The sequence below is a fragment of the Cygnus atratus genome, chromosome 1 (assembly GCF_013377495.2).
Source record: "Cygnus atratus isolate AKBS03 ecotype Queensland, Australia chromosome 1, CAtr_DNAZoo_HiC_assembly, whole genome shotgun sequence".
Taxonomy (NCBI): domain Eukaryota; kingdom Metazoa; phylum Chordata; class Aves; order Anseriformes; family Anatidae; genus Cygnus; species Cygnus atratus.
The window spans coordinates 192,329,259-192,350,770 of record NC_066362.1 but is presented as its reverse complement, the minus strand read 5'-3'; the positions used below and the strand labels follow the sequence as shown (position 1 = coordinate 192,350,770).

General features: G+C 43.6%; 1 protein-coding gene across 1 annotated transcript in view; it reads right to left on the bottom strand.

Moving 5' to 3' along the window:
- Window positions 1-17,905, bottom strand: part of GUCY1A2 (guanylate cyclase 1 soluble subunit alpha 2) — a 158,836-nt gene extending 140,931 nt beyond the window's left edge. Inside the window, exons 1-2 of the mRNA XM_035542651.2 lie at window positions 17,427-17,905; window positions 2,119-2,180 (exon numbers count right to left, since the gene is read on the bottom strand). Coding sequence (XP_035398544.1) covers window positions 2,119-2,180; window positions 17,427-17,714 — 350 coding nt within the window. The 5' untranslated portion in view covers window positions 17,715-17,905. The remainder of the gene's footprint in view (window positions 1-2,118; window positions 2,181-17,426) is intronic.
- Window positions 17,906-21,512: the final 3,607 nt, after the last annotated feature.

Genomic DNA, 21,512 nt, shown 5'->3' with positions numbered 1-21,512 from the left:
TCCAGGGATGGGGCATCCACAGCTTCTCTGGGCAACTTGTTCCAGGGCTTCACCACCCTGATCTCAGTCTCAGATGGTTCCAGGTGATTCCAGCTGGCTCCAGCCAGCCCCAGCTGGCTCCAGCCGCTCCACCCAGTTCCAGCCAGCCTCAGTGGCCCTGCCGCAGGGCACGGCTGGGTGCAGCAGCAATGCTGGTGGTGCCTCTGAGAATACGTGTTTAATAAAGGGCAAAAAAACACATGGAGGTGTGAGGGATGAGGCAAAAAAGTGTGAGAAACAACTGCATGAACAGCATGGGCAGTGAAGAAAGAGAGGAAGGAGGTGCTCCAGGCACCAGCACCAGTGTGTAGCTGCACACCCTGCAGCCAGGGGAGGACCCCATGCTGGCACAGATGGGTATGCCCTGAACAAACTGCAGCCATGGGCAGCTCATGGTGGAGCAGAGCAAAAGTGTGTGGAAAAAGGAGCAGCTGAGAGGTGCTATTGGGGCCTGACAGCAACCCCCATTCCCCTTCACCACATGGAGGGAGGAGGAAAAGGAGCTGGGGATGAAGGAGTGAAGTTGAGCCTGTGAAGGAGGGGCTGGGGGAAAGGTGATTTAGTTTTGGCTTTGTTTCTCACCATCCTACTCTATTTCCACTCGCAATAAATTAAATTAATTTGCCCCAAGATGAGTCTGTTTGGCCCATGACGGTAACTGGGAAAGAATTTTGCTGTCTTTATCTTAACCCAGAAGCTTTTTTCATCTTATTTCCCCCCACTGCCCTGTTGAGGAGAGAGAGTTAGAGAGAAGCAGGGTGAGGCCTGCAGCTGACGAAAGTCAGCCCACCACAGTATGTATATGCAGTATGGATCTCCAGACAGGACAAATATACGACATCAAGAGACAATTTTGACTTTCACTGACTGAGTTGTACTTAAATTTACATTGGCATTCAAAAACTTGAGTCAAAGCGTGCCATAAGTTACGGGAATTACAGGTTTCCGGAGTGTCCCATTATTAAACTTCGTCCATTAAAATAAGGATATGTAAACCACATGTGGCCATAAATTAGAAGCTGCATTGTTTTTGCACATATGCTTTTTGCAAGGCACTGTTTCACCCACTGAAGTCTCCTAACATGAGACTTCAAGCAATTTTTTTAGGATCAAAGTGGCAGCCAAAAGGCTTCTCCCTTTGCCTGTCCTGTGGTGGACATCATAATTATCTGCCAAGATTGGCTCCCTCACTGCCTTCAGGTGCCAGCCAAATGCGCTAACATTGCAAATGTCATCTACCAAGCTAGGGCACCCTTTGAATTTTAACCAAACATTGAGAAACATGCAAGGACAATTTCCTCCAGTGCACTGAGCTTCAAACAATGTCATAAATTCTGAAAAGACCCTGAGAGCTGCCTGAAAAAAAAATTCCCTTACATCTGTGTAATTAAATTCAGAGGACAGCATTCTTCATTTGTCACATGGCACCACCATTTAAGGGCTATAGACATGCAGCCATTGTATTCTGACTCTGTTAGAAACGTGGGCTGTCTTTGACAATAAAATACTTGTGCAGGTAAGAAAAAGCTTGAGAGGAGATTATTTCAATCACTCGGAGAATGGCTCGGGTTTTCATGATGATAATTGCTATCACTTTCCTTTTACTCCTCAGTCATCTCTTAATTTTCTTATTGAACTCTTAGGAGGTGGTTTTCTGCCCTGCTTCTGCAAAAAATCTGCAAGTATGGTATGCAATCTTACGCATGTATATAACAAGAAATGATGTAGGGCTTTGCAAGACTGGGGCCTCAGGTCATAGCATAAATACATTTTCCAGAAATCTCATGTGGTTCTACAAAAAGCAAATTGGAGTAGATCCTATACTTTTACAAAAAGATTCCTTAATTCTCCTTATATAGGAAATGTCACTGTTAGAGGAGCAGTCATGCTGTGATGGGATTGAATGAAAGCAGGACTGAACAGCAGTTTATCACTAACATCTCTAATGTGTACTGCTACTCCAGAGCTTCCCTCAGAATTTGTGAGAAAAATTAAAAAGCTTGTCAGTCAAGGCCGTAGCTTTGAAAGCATAAAGGAAAACACTCCGTGCATCTTTCACTACCTCACATTAACACTTACCCAATAACTTGATGCTCAAAATACTGCAGTGTCCTTTGAAGAGTTTGCCGAATAGTCTGAGGCTATGGAAGAATAAAAAAAAAAAAAAAAAAAAGAAAAAGTAAGATTATGGAAGTATAGCACAGTTTAATTAACAAATCTTCCAATACAATATTTTGCCCCAGTTTTACTCCTCAGATTATCTACCTGTCAGGTGCCAATGGCAATGGATAGGAAATATTACTCATTCCTTGTATCTTACTTCACCATTTAAATAAGAATGAACTTTACAATAAGACATATAATTTATACTGCTAACAAGACTATTTGTGCATAACAAAGAAGCCACTTCACTAATAGCTTTCCCAAACTATCACCTACCAATTATCTCATTACTTTAAAATAATTAATTTTAAATAGTCTGCAAGAAAATGCTATTATTTTGTGCTGAAAGTATATCCAGGAAAAGCCATTTGGGTTTTTAAACTTTGTATGCTCACTAGAGCATTTTGCATTAAAGAAGATTATAAAGACATATTTTATTTTGGCTTGCTTTCCTGACAAGTTGTAACTCCCAAGTTATCTTTTAAATCATCAGGAAGCTCAAGTTCATCAAAAGAAAATCATGACATGCTTCAAGCATTTATATGCTGTTCCATTTTAACAGGTGTTCACCAAGCAATGTATGTGCATATCTGTGTTTATTTTCATTATTAATACCACTACAGTATTCACCAAAATACATATGTTCATATATGCGTCTGTTTTCCTTACAACTACTACTGCTACTGCTACTAATACTGCTGCTACTGCCAGTGCTGCTGTTCCTATTTTTTTGAATAAATACATGAGCGATCTTCAGGTAAATCAAGCAAATGTAAAATCCAAGTTATTCTCTTTGGAATGTTCCAAGTCACTTACAGAATCATGGAATCATAGACTATCCAGAGTTGGAAGGGACGCACAAGGATCATCAAGTCCAACTCCTGGGTCCCCAAAGAACCACCCAAAAAATCAGACCGTGTGTCTGAGAGCATTGTCCAAACGCTTCTTGAACTCCAGCAGGCTCGGTGCCATGACCACTGCCCTGGGGAGCCTATCCCAGTGCCCGACCACCCTCTCAGTGAAGAACCCTTTCCTGATATCTAGCCTGAACCACCCCTGTTGCAGCTTCAAGACATTATGACAAAACATCCTTCTTTCAGAATGGCTGGCTTGTACCAAATCTGAAGTTTTTCACCTGTACATTCTGTCCTGGTGACAGAGATCAGACAAAGGTACCCAACTTGGATTTAAGTATTTGTTTTTTATTATTATTATTTTTTGATAATACTTTATCAGATAATTACTTCACATCTCTGCAGGAGCTAGGTTTCCTGTGCTAAAGGGCATTAAAAGTTATGTGTTCTTTTGCAAAACACAGTGGAAGTGTCATATGAATGAAACCACCACATACCAAAAATTCATCCCTCCTTGGTTGTATGGGAGGTGTTGAGGTCCTTAGGCCTGATGGGCTACAAACGTATTTCACGGCATGTTCTCTCAGAAACTCAAAAGCTTTCCTGTGCTCAGTAGGCACAAAAATCCATTCTTCACATATAGAAAATTCCCACTCTACCAACCAGGCAAAGTAAAATGGCTTTAAATAAAGAGGTCTAGACAGCTGCCATCTCCTATTTCCATACTGCATTTCCCTCAGCCCCACTCCTACACACAGAACTTAAGTACTCCACCAGGACCTCCTCTGACATGAAACATAGAACACTGGAAAATTTTGATTGTTGAATTAGATCTCATTTCTGGATCCCCCAAAGTACTTTTACAGCGAGCGTATGGAAGGCAGCAATGCTTGGTTCCATAGTGGAGAGGAAGAAAAATAGCACTTTTCTGTTCTCAAGAACTTTCGCAGCTTCATGACACTTAAGCAGTCCTCTGGGGATTGTCTTTCCCCTTCTCATTCTTGATGCACAGATGTTGCACTTCTTACCCATGGAAAAACCCGTTTGAATACCTCAAGATTTGACCATATAAGCAACCTCCAAGTCCTGAGCTTATTTCATCAATCACCTCCCTTCTCCCACAGTGCTGAATGAAATAAGAATAGCTCACGTACTACTAACTCTCCTCTGTAAGCTAAATCATCTGCCTAAGTATTGTCAGAGAACTTTATACAATCCCATACACTCATACACCTTTTTACTGGCATATCCTTCCAAATATTAGAAAATAATTAAAAAGTAAGTACAAATATTAGTAAAATATTAAAGCAAAAAGTAGGATTTCAGATTAAAACACTGGTCATAAACAGAGCTCTGTGCATTGTGCCCATAGTTAATATGAAAACCAACCTGAGTCACAAAGTCTTTCTCCATTTCTGACAAGAATGGCATGTCACTGTGCATGGTTAGAAAGCCACTGTGCTCACCTTCTCAGTTTATTGTAATCAGTGGTGAATGTACCTTTGCTATAGCTGTAATTTTGTCACTATGACCATCTTGCCATGACTAAATAAAAGGGAGAGAAGAAAAATGACACCTGCCTACAGCTGCCTACACAAGCAGTTTGGTGTTCTACTTCTTCCGCTACTGACTCTGCATTGCCTATGAGAGAGAGAGTGGGTAGGAAAACATTTCCATCTCTTTTCAGCATCCAACAGCAAGACTTGATGAAGACAAAATAACTAAACCTTCTTCTAGTAGCATAATACACATCATCTCTCAAAGAAGCATAGCTTCTGCTGTTAGGGAAGATAAAAGACAGTTTATAATAATGCACTTCCTCTGCTGCAATGTAAGTCTATGCCATGCAGGTACCCAGTGGCCGTTGTTTACTGAAGCGGTTTTAAAACTTCAAGACCACTTAAAATTAAATATATATATATATATAAATGTAAAATAGCATTTATCACCTAAAACAGTAAATTTTAATGATTTATTTTGATTATAATGATTTACTGCTCTTTTGTCTGCATTGTGAAACAGTTACATCAGTTCAGGTTTCTAAGGGCAATCCAAATTTAGACATGACAGTACTGCTATTGTTACATGTAAATTAATCCAAAAATTGCCATACCAGATCATGTCCAAGCTCCATCTGGAATGATAAAATATACGGCAGAAGGAACCACTGAAAATAATCTGACTGATCTTTTGCATAGCAGAGGCTATAGGACTTCCCTGAATTAACTCTGAATCCAGATAGCAAGCCATGGCTAACCCTAATGTGTCAAAGGAAACTGTAAAAAAAATCACAGAATCACAGGTTTATATACATTTGAAGGAACCTTTGAAAGTTTCATAGTTCAATGTCCTGCTCAGAGTCATACCTGTTAGAACTGGTTGCTCAGATCCTTCTCCAGATGAGTTTTGAGTGCCTCCAACAATGGAGATCCAAACCTGTGCCAGTGTTTGATCACCCTCATATTTTTTTTTTTAATATTGATTTGGAACTTCCATTTTCCAACTTTCCTGCCTCTCATTCTTGCACTGTGCACCCCTGAGAAAAGTCCAGTTCTATCTTCCCTACTTCCCATGATCAAGTAACTGTAGACTGCAATACAGCTCAAAACTGTTTCTTCTTAAAAGCTGAACAGATGCAGCTTCCCCAGCCACTCCTCAGATGTCACCAGCTCCATAGTCTAACCATCCTGGTAGTCCTTTGCTGGCCCCCTTATCAATCCCTGAAGAAAACGCAGAGGTAGTTGGTTGATAATTTGACTTTTTGCTACTGATTGCCACCTTTTGAGCCCAAAGGTCTAGTCAATTTTCCACCCACCTTATCATCCACTTATGCAGTCCATATCTCACCAGTTTGGCTCTAAGGACACTATAGGAGACCATGCCAAAGACCTTTCTAAAGGCAAGGTGAACAACATCCCTTCATCCATTGAGCCAGTCATCTCATTACAGAAGTCAATCAGGTTGGTCAGGTACAATTCATCCTTGTAAAAGGGCATAAAAGCATACAAAGGGTATTAAAGGGTGTAAAGGGGTAAAATTTGGTCTGGCTGTTCCCAGTCACCACCTTGTCCTTTTTTCTTTTCTTTTCTTTTCTTTTTTTTTTCTCATAAAAGGTTTGCAAAATGATTTGCTCCTTCACTGTCCCACGGACTAGAGTTAGGCTGATTTGTCCATAGTTCCCTGGATCCTCATCTTTCTTAGTGCCTTGTGTGATGTTAGCTTTTTTCCAGTCATCAGGTACCTCCCCTGATTGCCATGACTGGGAGGCTTTCCTATCTCCATCCCCGCATGCTCAGGCAACGCCTCTGTACTCTTCCAGGACAGCACACCCCTGCTTCCAACTTCTGTAGACATCTTTTTTTTGCATTTGAGCTCTGTCCTGAGGTACCTCTTGACACATGCTGGCCTTCTTCCATGCTTTTTTGACATTCTGCATACCATAATCAACCATTCTGGAGCTTTGAGGAGGGTGTAAAAGGGTCCCCAAAGATCAAACAACTTCCTGTGTCCCTCTACCCTCCATGCTAGTTGCCTGTTGGATCCTGCCAAGATCTATGAACAAGCCAAAATCTGCTCTCCTGAAGTATGAGGCTGTGATTCCACTTACTCATCTTTCCCACTTCTCTCTGTGTTTTGAACTCCAGCATCTCATAATCACTGTAGCCAAGGCTCCCATCAACCATTATATCTTCAACCATTCTTCATTGCTTTTGAGCAATAGCTCCAGCAGAGTATTTCCCCCCCCGCCCCCCCGCCCCCCCGCCCCATCAGCTCCAAAGATCTCCTGCATCTCTATTGCCCTTCCAGTTGATATTGGATTGGCTGAATTCCCCTGTGAGTATTAAGGCCTGCAATTTTGAGGCTCCCTCCAGCTGTCTCAGCTGTCTGAAGTTTTTCTCTACTTTCACTTCTTGATCAGCCAATGTGTAGCAGACATGTACCAACACACCACCTCTGCTAAACCATCCTCTGCTCCTGACCACAAGCTCTGGGCCAACTTGCCCCATCAAAAGACAACTGTCTGCACATTTTGGTCACTCCTTTGCACAGAGCGCTGCTCATGCTCCTCACCTTCCCAGCCTGTCCATCATGAACATCCTGTGTCCATTCCCTGCAGCACTCCTGTCCTGAAAGCCATCCCACACAAGATGTGTGTGCTAATGCATGAGGTCCAAGCTCAGTGTCACCTATTTGTTCCTTAAAATGGGCCCCTGGTCATCTTGCTTTCACAAAGTAAGCACAAGAACCTCTTCCACCATGTTGTCCCCCAGATATTTTTCACTGCCTACCACCTACCACCCTACCTTCCACCCTACCCACCCTACCTACCCTACCACCACCACCTTCTCTTCAGACAATGTAGACCCTTTGCAAACAAACATAGTTTGAAGCCCTCATCAAGATCAGGAAGCCTGTTGTCAAAGACATCCTCACCCCACTTTGTCAGATAAATCCCTTCTTGCTCAGTAGTCTTTACTCCTCAGAGAGTGAGTGCCCTACATCCACAGAGATCAAAGCCCTGCCAGCAACACCAGCCACAGGGGCTGCCTCACTAAATGTGTCCACTCCAACCTGAGCCTTTCCCCCTCATCAGCAGGATTAAAGAGACCCCAACTGGACCCCCAGGCCCTTTGTCCTTGCCCTCAAAACCATGTAGTCACTTCTGATATTCTCAAGGTCTCCCCTGGCTGCATAGTTGGTGCCCACATGGACGAGCAGCAGGGTTCATAGTCGAAGGCCAGACAAGTCTTGGCAGCCTGTTTGCAACATCATGTCTGAGCTCCTGGCAAGCAGCAGACCTCCTGAGGCAGCAGGGCAGGCTGGCAGATGAATGCCTCTGTCTCCTCGGGAGACAGTTTCTGATAACTGCTACTCTCCTTTTTGTTGGAGCCTCTAGCAGTTGAGGCTCAATTGGCTCTGATGCCTCATGGCAAGGTAGGTCATCTCTCCCACCTCTTCCCAGGGCACTGCATTTGCTCCATAACTGCTGAACCACAGGTGGAAAAGGGTGCCCAGATGCATGGCCAGAAGTAATAAGCCTCCAGCCTCCCCCATCTCAGGAGTTTCCACTCCTGACCCTCAAGGATTGTCTCTAGTTGTTTCTCTTTCCTTGCAACATGGGGCTCAGGCTCTTGGCTCTGCAGGACCTCTACAAAGCCCCCTCACCACCTCCTACAGCTCTTCTGTCTGGCAACTCGGCAATTAAACCAGAGCAGGATGCTGTTGCACAGCAGCAGGCAGGGATTCTGGCCACGACACTGCAACAGCCACTGTGACTCCACCAGTCCCCTCTGTTCGCAGTGCCCGCCTTGCAGGATGCCTTTGGAGGAAAACCTGCCCTTCTCGCTTGACCTCACCCTGTTCTACAGTAGTGCGAAACTGGTCCAAGACCTGAAACTAGGGGTATAGCTTCAGAGGTGTTTTTAAGACTAGCTGAAGAAAATGTTTATGAAGATATTTGTCTAAATGATCTTGAAAATGTTTATGAAGATATTTGTCTAAATGATCTTGAAGTATTCAATTTGATTTTTCTTACTCAGGCAACTTCCTTTGAAAAAGAATTCTAGTTTAAATGGACATTGTCTGAAAAAAAAAAAACTTTTTTTTTTTGATTAATTTTCCCTTCTTTCAACTTCATTGCCTCACGTTTTGGAGACAAAGGAGAAAAGGCTTCCACTTTAATTGCATCCCTTGCTATAAATGTCTTTCCCAAGGCAATCAAATTTAAGCTTTCCAATCTCTTCTCTGAGGACAGAGACTTTGGCCTATTCCCTAACCATAGCCTGTTGCCTCTGAAATGTCTCTCACTTGATTGCAACGCCTTTGGAAATAAATGGCCAACTCTAGGTACCCAAAGTGCTGTCCAACTGTAGGTACCCAAAGTGACTCATTTCACTTTACTGTTGGTATCTAATACAAGACTTAGTCTTTGGAAATACCTGTTTCTTTTGTCTACGTAGGATGTTGAGTGATTGCTGTAGACTGACACATCTTTTAAATGCTTATGTGAGGACAGACAAACCCCACCATGCGGTGACAGTACTGCACAGAGTATTCCAGATGACTCAGTTTAAATTTACATAAATGCAGTTTCGTATTCTCCATCCCATTCTTTTTGCATCTTATGATGACCAGGTAGCACCAGATAAGAAAGGAACTGTATGGAATGGGGAGGTCTGAGCTGAGAGAACAGCCAAACACACAGTTTCTCCTTAATCCTAACATGGCCTCAAAGATTTTCCTTGATAAAAACTAAGTGGCTCCTAGCTGAACCTCAGAAGTGGTTTAACAGTCATGCTCTTAAGAACTTGAGTGCTACAAATTTTCTACAAATTTTAAACATGAAAGTTGCACTGAAGAGTGTAATAGTCTCAGCTAGAAACCACTTCACTTCTATCAGAATTTCTTCAAGGAAGTCTGTAAAGTCAGGGGGCTCCTCTAGACTCCTCTGCCCTGGGGAGTTGCAATGTCCTTTCTAGAGGCATCACATACAGGAGAGACAAGCTACCACAGACCTCAGCCAAATCAGCACTTGGATGCTGAAAGCTTTAAGTGTTTCAAATTTGTAATGTTCAATCACTAACTCAGCAGATGTGTAAGATTTTAATTGTCAGCTTCACTGCTGGGCATCTCTCATTAATGAAAAACACTTCTCATATTTCAAAACCAGCTCTAGTGAAGTTTCTGTGCATAGGTGATTACAGAGCTCTAAGCACATATGATTTGGTATGCACCTGGCCCATCTGGAAGGAAATAAATGGAAAAATAGCCAGTTTTATATCTGTAGGGTTTTTTGTTTGTTTGTATGTTTGGTTGGTTGTGTTTTTTTTTTTTTAATATTTACCCCAGGATCATGAAAGCAGTGGAAAGCTGTTCTTTCACTGTTCTTCTGGTCACCCAAATATTGACGTTAAAGAGGCAGTAAACAAAGAATCAAGGCTCCAGTTAAAGACAAACATTTATCAACATTTCCCAAATGCCAGGCATGCAGAGATAAGTATTGAAATTGCTGCTACTAGGGAAAAACAGAACTGAAAAATGAAAGGAAAGTTCCTTTGGTATCTGACAATTTTTACTGATGATGCAGAATGGAGGCAGGCTCCCTAGCAGGTCCTCACAGATCCTGTACAGGCAGGATCCCTCCCCATCATCTTCCCAATAGCTGCAGAATGGAATGAAAGGGTCCAGACAAAAATCAGAAATGGAGAAGCTGAGACCCAACATAAGGAACCATTTGAAAATTTTAAAAGAATCATCTTTGGGGGTTTAATAGTGCTTTAAATAATCAGGAAAAATATATTATTTTTGCTCTCTAGCTTCTGAACCATTAGGATGCACTCGCTTTTCTTCTCTGTAACTATGCAAGCTAGAAGTTTATTTTTTCTTCATGAAAACCAGCTTTCTGACTCCAGAATTTTGTGATTTATATAAAAATACCAATTGCTTGTAGACCAGCATGACTACAGCAGCACACAGTGATCCAGATGGGGCGAGGTAAAGGTACAGCATTGGAGCTCAGGGTCACTTGGTATCGAAACCTGAGACCATTCTGCTCCTCAGTTTGTACAAACCGGGGTAGTCTCACAGTGAAATACTTGTTCACATCAGAGAAAACACATTAATTTAATAAATAAACACTGAGACCAATAATTTTACCTCATACTATTTCATTGCAATAACAATGCAAACACTCCAAAGAAATAAAACAGAAATAACTAATAATTAGAAATTATAACTCCTGCATCCCCAGCTGCCTTTCAACTAGAAGCACCACAGACATTATGGATGGAAATTGCCCATTAGTTCATCTAGTCTAACTCCTCGACAGTGAAGGATAAATATCTCAGGGTGCTATCCATTATAATACCGTCTGGGATCACTTTGTTCATCTTTTGAAGTTCAGCCATGTCTGGGATGAATAGAAGATCTGTTCTGTGTTGCAGAAAGAATACATTCACTAGGTGAGAGCATAATAGATAATCTACCTCCAATGCCACCTGTTTGATTTTTAAAGCAACTCACATCTACTACATAAAATCATTGGTGCTATGCTAGGAGACAGGTAGGAAATGGAAGGCTTTACATGTCAGTGCTTCTAAAGGAATTTCTTCTGCTGCACAAACCGACTGTCCTCAGCATAACCGGGCCTAATTTCATATGCTCAGCTGCAAAGGTGCTTTGAGCTGTATGGAAGAACCACATTTTTATTTTTTTATTTTTTTAAAAGTTTGCAAGCAGACACGTCTAGAAAGAACTTGGATATGAGAACTATTTCTTTTCCTCATAGCATAATATAACAGCCCTTAACATTAGCACAAGAGGAAAGGAGGGCTTGTCTCTGTGTTGGCTTTCCAAGTTTCACCAGGACTACACTGAGCTGCTGTGAAGCGGTACCTCTCTGCTCAAGTAGTTGTGGATGACGGATATTCACCCTTGTTTTGATGTAGCTATGGCTGTACGCTGCAATTTAGGGGCATATATTGATATGGTATCTGCTTCAGGCAGGAGAGATGCCTGCAAAGTATGAATGTTTTCAGAGAAGCGTTTTTTTCCATGCTCTGCAAAGTCAAGATTTCAGCCTGGGACTATACAAACATTAAGAAAGCAGCTATCACTATGGACAGGCTAAGTACTAGATGTGAAATATTCAAGTTCACCCTAAACAAAATTTCACCAAGGTCAATACAAGGCTGCAGTCCTCTGGGTACAGCTAAATTAATTTTTAAAAAAATATGTTATTTGCTAAGGCTGAGATGAGATGCATGAGATGTTTAGCCACCAAACAAGACAAACAAACAAAACCCATCATGATTCTAATATTAATAACATTTCCCAGAATGTTCCCCGGCTCTGTTCCACGCTATGAAATAGCAAATTGACTGGCTACAGGCTGCACATGTGACCTCATGTATGAATGTTTTTTCCCTCTGGTAAGTTCAAAGCTACTGGGCAAAAGTCTGACTTTATTTTATTTTGAAAACTTAATCCTATTTGCTTGTTGAAATTAGAAACTAGGAGTTTCTCATTGGATGTGTCTTTCGCCACCATTTTCAAGGCTTTTTTTCCTTCACACCCATCTTCCTGAGAAGGATGTTACTCACGTAAAGCTCATCCAACATGGGCTATTAAGTGAATAAGCCAGTCACACTGCTGATATGGATATCATTAGCATTATCCTACTTCATTCACAAAGTTAGGCAGAAGTTATTCTTACAACAGTAAAGCTTGGGTATACCTGATGACTTAATGTGAATCATGATGAGCTCAGAAGACGTGTGCAATCTTTTTACAAACTTTCATGTAAAAATCAACACTACGTCTTGTACTAGTGGCAACAACTTGTTATTGATACTAACAAGAGTAGTTATTCCTTAAGTGGTAGAGGCTTATGATGAAACCGGGCTTGATTTGAGCTGCTACATTTGCACTTCTCCACCAAAACCGCACCTCCACTCACTGAAGGTTTCATTTGCAATTAAACAATTTGAAGTTTCAGCAGTGACAGAATTAATAGCATGCACACGAACCTAAATGATAGTCTTTATGTTCTTTTTTTCTCCCATTATCAGGAAAAAGCAAAAAGACAATTCTTAAATTCAATCTATTTGGCAGAAGCCAGTAGCAGCTTCCTAATTTAAACAGGAAAAAAAATGTTCTTAATTTAATGTGTCTTCAACTGAGCCTTTAAAGGATATCAGGAATAATTCTGCATGAACAGAAAAGTATACCAGAAGTGATTTCCACTTAATAATGTTTACAGTTCAAGAGAGATGTTACCTAGGCCATTCAGAAAATAAAATCAACCAGAAATGTAAGTCTGTCTAATGCTGTGTCATGCTGTAACTCTCTTTCCAGAAAGATCAGCACAGCGCTTCGGGGTACACAGTCTCCTCTGAATGCATGCCCAATCACTCTCCACTCCTTCAGGGTAGTCCATGCCCCTCAGATGGGAGCAGAGTATTTGACTTTTCAACTCAGTGACAAATTGTGTTTTTTTTTTCTGAATTTGATTCTATTTTCAGCCTGGTATTGGATACAAGTCAAGATAGAACTGGAGCAAATGTGAAAATTGCTGCAAGGAACTAGAATTTAGTAAGATAATAAATGGCATTTATAAAGAATAAAACTGCGTCCACTGGTGCCAGGATACCATTCCCATATAGTGGAGCCCTTAAAGGCAGAAAAACTGAGGGTGAGAATAAACAGGAGAAAGTATCATCATCTCTAGTTATAATTAATCAAAATTTATGTCACTGTGGGTGTAAAATTCATCCTTTAAAATGGAACACAACAATAAAGCTGGAATTAAAAGAAAACTATATCATTAAATTCTCTTGTGATGTACATTTATTTATGGCAGACGATTTCTTAAAAACAAAGGCATAAATCAGTGTACCTACCGAGTTCCTAGCATTTTATTATTTATCTCCAAAAATGCGAACGTAGCCCCGTAAGAAGGGCACCTACTTGTCTTGACGGCTGCTGGATCTAGCCTCATATTTCTCTGACAGGGTATAAAAGCTAAGATCCTTCGGTGGTGGTGGTTCAGAGGACAGAGGACAGCAGGGATGTCTGCCCAGCCAGGAACATGATTTAGGTGCTTGACTGCCGTTAGGGTGGGTAGGAGCTGCCTACACAATTACAGGGTCCGCTTTGTGGGAACATCACAGGGATGAAAAGCTGTTAGAGGGCAGAGCCAGACGTTGAGCAATATGCATTGGCCATGATCTCGTGAGATAAAGGAGTCACAAGAGCAGAGTGTGTGTAATACCCGGACTTGGGGTTTCTCATGCTGAGCGGCCACATTTGGTCCCACAAAACATCACCTTCCCAGCCAGGTGCCGAGCACAGCCCATGCTAGACACGGCTGCTTGTCCTGAGTCTTTGGGCTGCGGCTCCCAGCTGCACAGCGAGCCTCAGCCCTCCTGCTGAGTGCCACGGCTCGCCCAGTGAAGTTGGCCTTCAGGTGGGATGCATGCAGCAGCTCCAAGCACTGTTTGGTATGTGTACAGCTTGCCTGCTTGGTGAGGCTGTGGACAAAAGCTGCCTCCCTCCTCACATCCACACTGCTCTGCCTGCCCTTCCCCTGCACGCCCTACTCGTGAACACCCGCGGTAGGATGCGTATGGAGCTCTGCTCATCCTCCTCACCACCAAATACGCTTCTCCAAATTATGCAGCTGCTTTGGTGGGAGGTGAACCTTACTATCCTCCTATTTCTGGCTATTAAAAAAGAGAGGGTTTGGGGTAAGCAAGTTCCAAATGAACAGCGTCCATCCTTCAGCCATCCAGGCATGTCAGAAAACCTTTAAGAATCTACGGGAATGTAAACCAAACCTGTGGTGATTGAGGGTCAGGCCCCTACATCCTCTAGAATAACCACGGCAGGGAAATCTCTAAAAATGCATTTAAGAGAAAAGTTGGAAAATCACATGTGCTGGAAAGTGCTAGAAGCTGTCCTCCAGGAGCAAGCAGAAGAGGCTGGATTAAAACCTGCAAACCTAAGGTTTCACTTTTTAATTTTTTTCCCATTGTTCCACCAGAAGTAATAGTTGTGCAGTCACGCTCACCTAAATTTGAGAGCAAGATTGCAAGTGATACAGAATGTAGTAACTTCTTTTCACTGTATTTGGGTATAAAATATCTCAAATACTTCGTTACGGCATTTTACTCTACAGAATCTGCCTTTCCACTGACAGTGTGTTTGTACTCATGCTCATGAATGCATTGCACAGAAGATAATATTTTCATACACTCTTTTGCACTACCGCTCCTCATAAGACCTAGCGCTCTTGCACAGCCCTCTTGCCACACTGTCCCATGGACATCCCTTACAGTACAACTCCTTCACCCCCTGGATGCTCCTCCTGTCCAGATCAAGGCTCTGAGCATCCCCAAGCAGCTCTCAGTAGCCCCTGCTACCGAGACTGAAACAACGTCACCTCTGCAGTATTAAACACACAGGGAATTTTCTATCGGTGAAAACACACAAATGGTAATTTTAGTCAGTACCTCAGTCCCAGCCATCAGCAAAGGAATACACAAAATTAAGGCTAAGTACAAACATCAGGAACCTGTAGCATCCTTCAACTTTGAAAGTGCTCAGCACTGGGATGGGGACAGATTACTGCAGCATTAATGCTGGAAGTGAACACATCAAGCCATTGCAGGCAATATATATAGCATATATACACACACACTCATATGTGCATCAGTACATGCTTATATACTTAACAGAAATCTATTTTTGTAGAATTATGGAATAAAAACATATCTACACCTATAGAAAAGAATTAAAGCTGTTCGTTCAGAAGGAACATATGTGACTGCACCCTTCAGACTTGCCTTTTAATTTTAAAAATAATGAGTGACTCTCATTTGACACTAATTTTATAGGAAAAGTATTTTTTTTAACTTCTAATTGAAGTTATTCCTGATTTATATTAGCAGATGCGACAAAATAATCAGATTTGAAGTGTTAGACAGATGGTAATTTGACTTGTTGCAAGAAGGCAGATATTCAGCAGCACAGAAAAGATTCTCAACAAGGAAAAAAATGCACCAAAATAGCAAAGCACCTGAAAAGTGATTTCTCAGGGTCAAGAACAAAAAGATGGGGGACCAATTCTTTTCTTACACCATCACTGTGCCAACATGACTTTTCTGACTTGAATCACATTAATTTATGCCAAAATGTGGAAGATGGGAATGAAGCAGTAGTTACAATGCCAAGACAAAAAAGAAGGTTTTGAACAATGTGTATCACATGAATCACACATTAAAATAAAATAAAATATGCAGATTTCAGCAATATGGGCTGTTATAATTATCTCTCAGGGAAGCCAATGGAAACTGTTGATTGGGACATCAAGGCGAGGTTGGAAGAAATTTTTGCGTTCTTAAAAGAAATTTCTCTGAGAGCACAAAGGAAAGAGGACTGTAAGACCTATCGAAGTTGTTCCCATCTCGCAAGTCACAGAATGTGTTTATTTTTCAGACAAATTCAATAATGCATCAAAGCTGTAAAGCTGTAGTTGTCTTTTATAGCATTTCCCTACAGGAGGTAACAGTCAAAGCTGGGAAAATACAAATACTAAGGTTATCTAAAAATACTGCACTGAGCTACTTCAGAATACTTCAAATATTTTGGGTAACACATGCTCTAATTATACCGTTGTATTATTATCAAATTAAATAGCTTCATTTTTTTTTGTACTAAAACAAGACAAGCCACCTGAGATACCGTCTATTAATTTCAGCACTACAAGCCCAGATTCCCAGTAGAGGGAGAAAAAAAATCAATGGGAAAGAAAAGTCTTTACTGAAACCGGACAACTATTAGCTATGTAATGCACTGCTAACTTCTCCCCTTGTCTACCCTGCTTGTCTACCCTGATCTAGCTGGTTCAAGCAAGGCTGAACAGAAAAGTGTACATTATAACCAAAGCAAACCGATAGCAGATGGTGATTCGACTTGTAAGTAATTTCTGAAGCTGAATAAGAACATGCCAAAAGATATTTCAATGCCACAAAATTTAGCAGATGCAGATGTCTAACAGATTAAGCTACTTGTTGCAATTAACGTTTTATGGCTTAACATGTTATCTCAGAAAGCAGCAAGCATTCAGTTGCAGCTGAAACTTTATTAGGGAAATGTAGCGATGGTCACAGAGGTACAGATAGGAGTGTAGCACAACCGTGATGGTAGGGCTGGAGAACAACCTTCTGTTTGTTCTCCATGAAACTACCATGACTTCCTGAGCCATTGCTTTCAGTCTCCCAAAGCAATGCCGACGTACTTGACGGGTTCAACTCAAATTCACTCTTTATTTTAGCTTGCACAATGCTTCACTGACTCTCGGTTACAGGTGTACCTATCGAGATAACCACGAGTCATGGATTTCAAAGCACACTTACAAGAAACCGATACCTCAGGAATGCCTGTGCATCCGTGAGGCGCAGGGCAATCTGTTGCTGAAATATTTCTGACCGGCACGTCAAAACTTTCTTTTTACCTCGCTCGGTGTGGAAAAGCCCTGTAAACGCACTAAGTTCACGTCTCCTGTATGGTGCAGGAAGAACGAGCGTGCCACGCACTGTGTAAACGCACGCAACTTTTCACCCCGAATTGTCGCTCGCACCATGTCGCGACAAGAGGTTCTCGCGACCCTCCTCAATGCATCAAGAGGCTGCCAGGACGTGCCTCATTCCCCTCTCCCCCCAAAAAAACCTTTATCCTCCAACGGTCCCACAGCCCAGCGCGGGCCCGACCGTGGGCAGCGGATGCTCCGGCAGCCCGGGACAAGCCGAGCGGAGCCCCGCAGCCACCGGGGGGTTGCGTGGCAGGGCCGGGGGGTCGCGGAGCACTCACCGCGGGGGCGGTCAGGCGGCGGATGCTCTCGCCCAGCGAGTCCAGGTTGACCCGGCGGCGGCGAGGAGCGCGGCGAGCACCGGCACTGGCCGCGGAGGCGGCGGAGCCGGCGGCGGTGATGGAGATGGATGCGGCTGCCAGGGACGGATCGGAGGGGCCGGGGGGGCTGCGGCTGCCGTTCCAGCAGAGGCGGGACAGGGGACACTCGCCCTCCTCCTCGGGGCTGGTCTCCGGGCAGTCGGAGCCCAGTGAGCTGAAGGACTCGGAGGAGATCTTGCGGCGGGACATGGTGCCGCGGGGCGCCGGGGCTCAGCGCAGCGCGGCGGGCAGCCGCGGCGGGCAGCAGCGCCGAGCCGCGGGGCGCCGGGGGCGGCCGCCTCGCATGGCCGCGGGGTGGCCCCGGTTGGGGGGGCTCCGGGGCCGGGGTCGGGGCCGGGGCCGGCTCAGCCCCGCTCCCAGCTCCGCGCTCGGCCGGGGGCAGCGCGGGTGCGGCGCCGGGAGGCTTTAAAGCGGCGGCCGCTGCCCTCCTCTGCCTCGCCGCCCTCCCTCGCTCTCCCCTCCCCCGGCTCCCTCGCTGCTCCGCAGGGATCACGTGTTGTTTGGAGCCCTTTCCTCCTCCTCCTCCTCCTCCTCCTCCATCTCCTCCTCCTCCTCCGCCCGCCTCCCCCCTCCCCGCCTCTCGCTGCCGATGTCCCCCCGCAGGGGCTGGCGGACACCCGGGACCCTCCTGCTGCGGGCATCCCGACCCCAAACCCGACCCCAAACCCGACCCCAAACCCGGCCCCGACCCCAAGCCCGGCCCCGCCGCCTGCCGGCCCGGCGGTGCTGGACAGCTCCCTGCAAAGCTCCCCGAGCCCCGGCTGGCGGCGCCTCCGAGGGCGAGGGATGCCGGCCCTCCGCGCCCGACAACTTTTCCGAGCGGCTTTTCGTGGGAAAATCACGGCTTGGGAAAGAGGGGAGGCTGCAGCGCGCTCGTCAGGTTTCAGTGGCAAAAGTTCCTGCCGCCTATCCCTGCTAACGCTGGGGTCGTGTCCGAAAAAGAAGGGACTGTGTTCCTTCCGCAGCTCTGTGCTACGAGAGGGAAAATGAGAGGGGTGGAGGAAACTAAGCAGGGGAGCTTGGATGTAGGATGATACCCTTAAAGACAATACAAGGGGTCTCCTTCCCTACCCAAGCAGGCAGGTTGAAGGAACCTGGAGAGTTTTGTAGCAGCCGTGATTGTCCCATGACTGTAGTTCTTGGCAAAAGGCTGCAAGGAAATGTGATCTCAGTGGTTCATCCTGCCATCCAGACCATCACTGATTTCTCTTCAGTTAAACAAATCTTGTTTTAAAAGGCAATCTTTCTAGGATGGTTTTTATTCTACCTTTCCATTACATTAGGGCATACATTTTACCACCTCATCCTGTTAAATGTCTGAGCATAGCCTAAACAAAAACCCACTGAGAGACTGGGAAGATCTCCACAGGCATGGAGCAGCCTTGAGCATGGCCCGAGGCAGCACAAACCCTGTGTCTGCATCCAGAAGGGATGCAGGGCTGTGGCTGAGCAAGCTGCTTTTAACTAGGACAAGGCAGCCCTCTCTGGGGTGTTTCAGTGTCATCATCCCTGGTTCTCTTGGCTCACCCAGTTTCTATTTCAACTTTCTTCTTTCTGTAGGAATATATATGGAGTGAGAGAAACAATGGGTCTCCTTTTGCCATGGCACAGTTTTTAAATCTCTGCAGCTTGAAGCCTGCAGCTTGAAAGCATGTATAATAAAGCCAGGGTGGTCCGTGCTGCCTTCTGGTCTCTTATAAATATTACACTTGGGATGCAGACAGGCTCTCTTTTGCAGTCCTGGTGATCCCCTGGGCAGCATTAGGACAGGAATCAGAGATGTCTCCACTTGAAAGTTAATCCCCACATGAACCTTCTGATCTGTTGTCCTCTTCTGTCTTTCCTCCTCTCTAGTGAGTAACAATATTCATCGGTACCTTAGCCCATAGAAGACAAGTTTTTCTGTCTTTTCCATCTTCCCTCTAAAGAAATGCTCTCTCTGCCAGATTCTATGAGGCCTGGATGCACTAGCCCTGCCAGCCCTCCATCCAAGCTCCTGCCATGGAGAGAATTTGGCCATTTAGGATTCAGCATTTTTTAGAGGCTGGGAGGTGTCTTTTTGGTGCTAACCACTCAAACAAGCACGGGATGCTCTGTGTTGAGGTGATAACTTCCCTCTCATGCTTCAAATTCCATGAAACATATTTCCTTCTGGTAGACCATATCATACAGTCCTCAGCAAAGCAAGCTTCCACTGGTTTCCTGGCGGCTGCAGTGACAGGGAAAACTGGGCAAGAGCCACATGGTTTGGTGTTGAAAATGCAAATGCATATTTATAAGCCTAAACTGCTAAAATACCAAAGTGTCAACTGGTTCCATGTGCAGTACTTCAACTGTAGGACTAGGGTAAGCAACTTGCTCGTGGGCATATTTGCATTTTATTCAGCCCTGGGGAAATACGCTTGCAAGAAGACGAAACTGACATTTTTTAAGCCTTCCGTTTCCACTTTTTCTTGGAGCAAAGTTTAATGTAGCACTTCCCAGTGCAACTTATCATTGGTGTTTGACAGCACTCTGAGTTGCCCTTGCAGCATTAAAAATGACTTTCTTCATGCCGCTCATGGCCATATTCCTTTGGTGTCTGTAATGTGGCGACCCTGAAATGGGAAGGGAAATGTTTTGCTTCAGTGAATGTTCCTGAGGTCAGGATTATTATAAATGAATGCACTCATGTACCAAAGCAATTCATTTCAAGAATATAAAAGACATTTCCCTTCAGCATCTAGACACTGGAGTTGACCATTCAGAGTAAAAGATGCAATTAGGGCTCCAAGGCTTCGATTGCTCCAGCTGAAGCAGCACTTTGGTTAAGCCTGGACTCAGTGTCGCTGTTCATTGTCTATTTTGCTCAGCCTTAGCCTCTAGCACTCCTGGAAGACCTAGCTGCTGCAGTCAGATATGTCAGCAATCTGCCTACTGCAACTCTGTTTGGGATTCCTGATTTTAAAATACGAGATCTGTTAGAGACACCAGCTGGAAAAGTACCAAACACCATCACGAGATGTCTTGAGCTAAAGAGGAATGGACAGCAGAAGATCCAAGATGATGGATCCAGGTCCTGGAGGTCAGCCTGGTGAGGCCAACAAGTCACTGAGACCCTAGATAGTTTTTCTCGTTTTATTCCTTCTGATCAAGATACAACCTTGGCAAAAGCTAAATACCACAGAGGGCTGCTTCGTCAGATAGTCAAATGCCTTTGACAGCACATAGAGAGCTACAGCACGTAAGAGAACAAATGTTCTTCTTTTATACATGTCTTACCAGCCTAAATTTGCAGTTGGCATATTATTGGATGAATAGCAGATGTGTCTGTAAAATGGATAAGGTTCACCGAAGTAGTGCCTATAAAACTTTTCTATCATATCACAACAGAATGCAATTTATGTGTCCCACATGTCTTGCAGACAGCTCAGAGAAAAATATGAATATTTTTAATTCTTGTAAAATCTCTACCATATGATAGCTTCTAAGATATTTTTTTAACGCACAAATCTTTTCTAAATTTTTATCTATTTTCAAATTTTTGTCTTGGTTCTAGTAAGCAAAACTCACAAGACTGTGTTCAGACCTGACATAAAACACATCATCTTTAACTTCCAACATGTTTCTTTGTCATTATTTATTTGTGATTTTTACCTATTTGTTATTAAGTCAACATTTCTCACCAGAAGTTTCTCTCCAGCATCACATGCTGGAGTTTTGATTTCATTTTTATTTTCAAATGCTGTTTTTCTGCTGTTCAAAAAGCCTTGGACAACTAAAATGATAAAAGCAACTTCATCATAGCATGTTTCATTGTCCTACCTGAATTTTTTAAGGACATGCTAGTTGCAGAGCTGGTGGAAGAAACTATTTCAATGAAGCCCACCTAGGGATTAGTTGCATATATCACATACATCACTTAAATATGTCATATCATTTCATCTAGCATATTATATGTCTTTTTATAATAATCTTTTTATAATACTGCTGAACATATAAGTACTT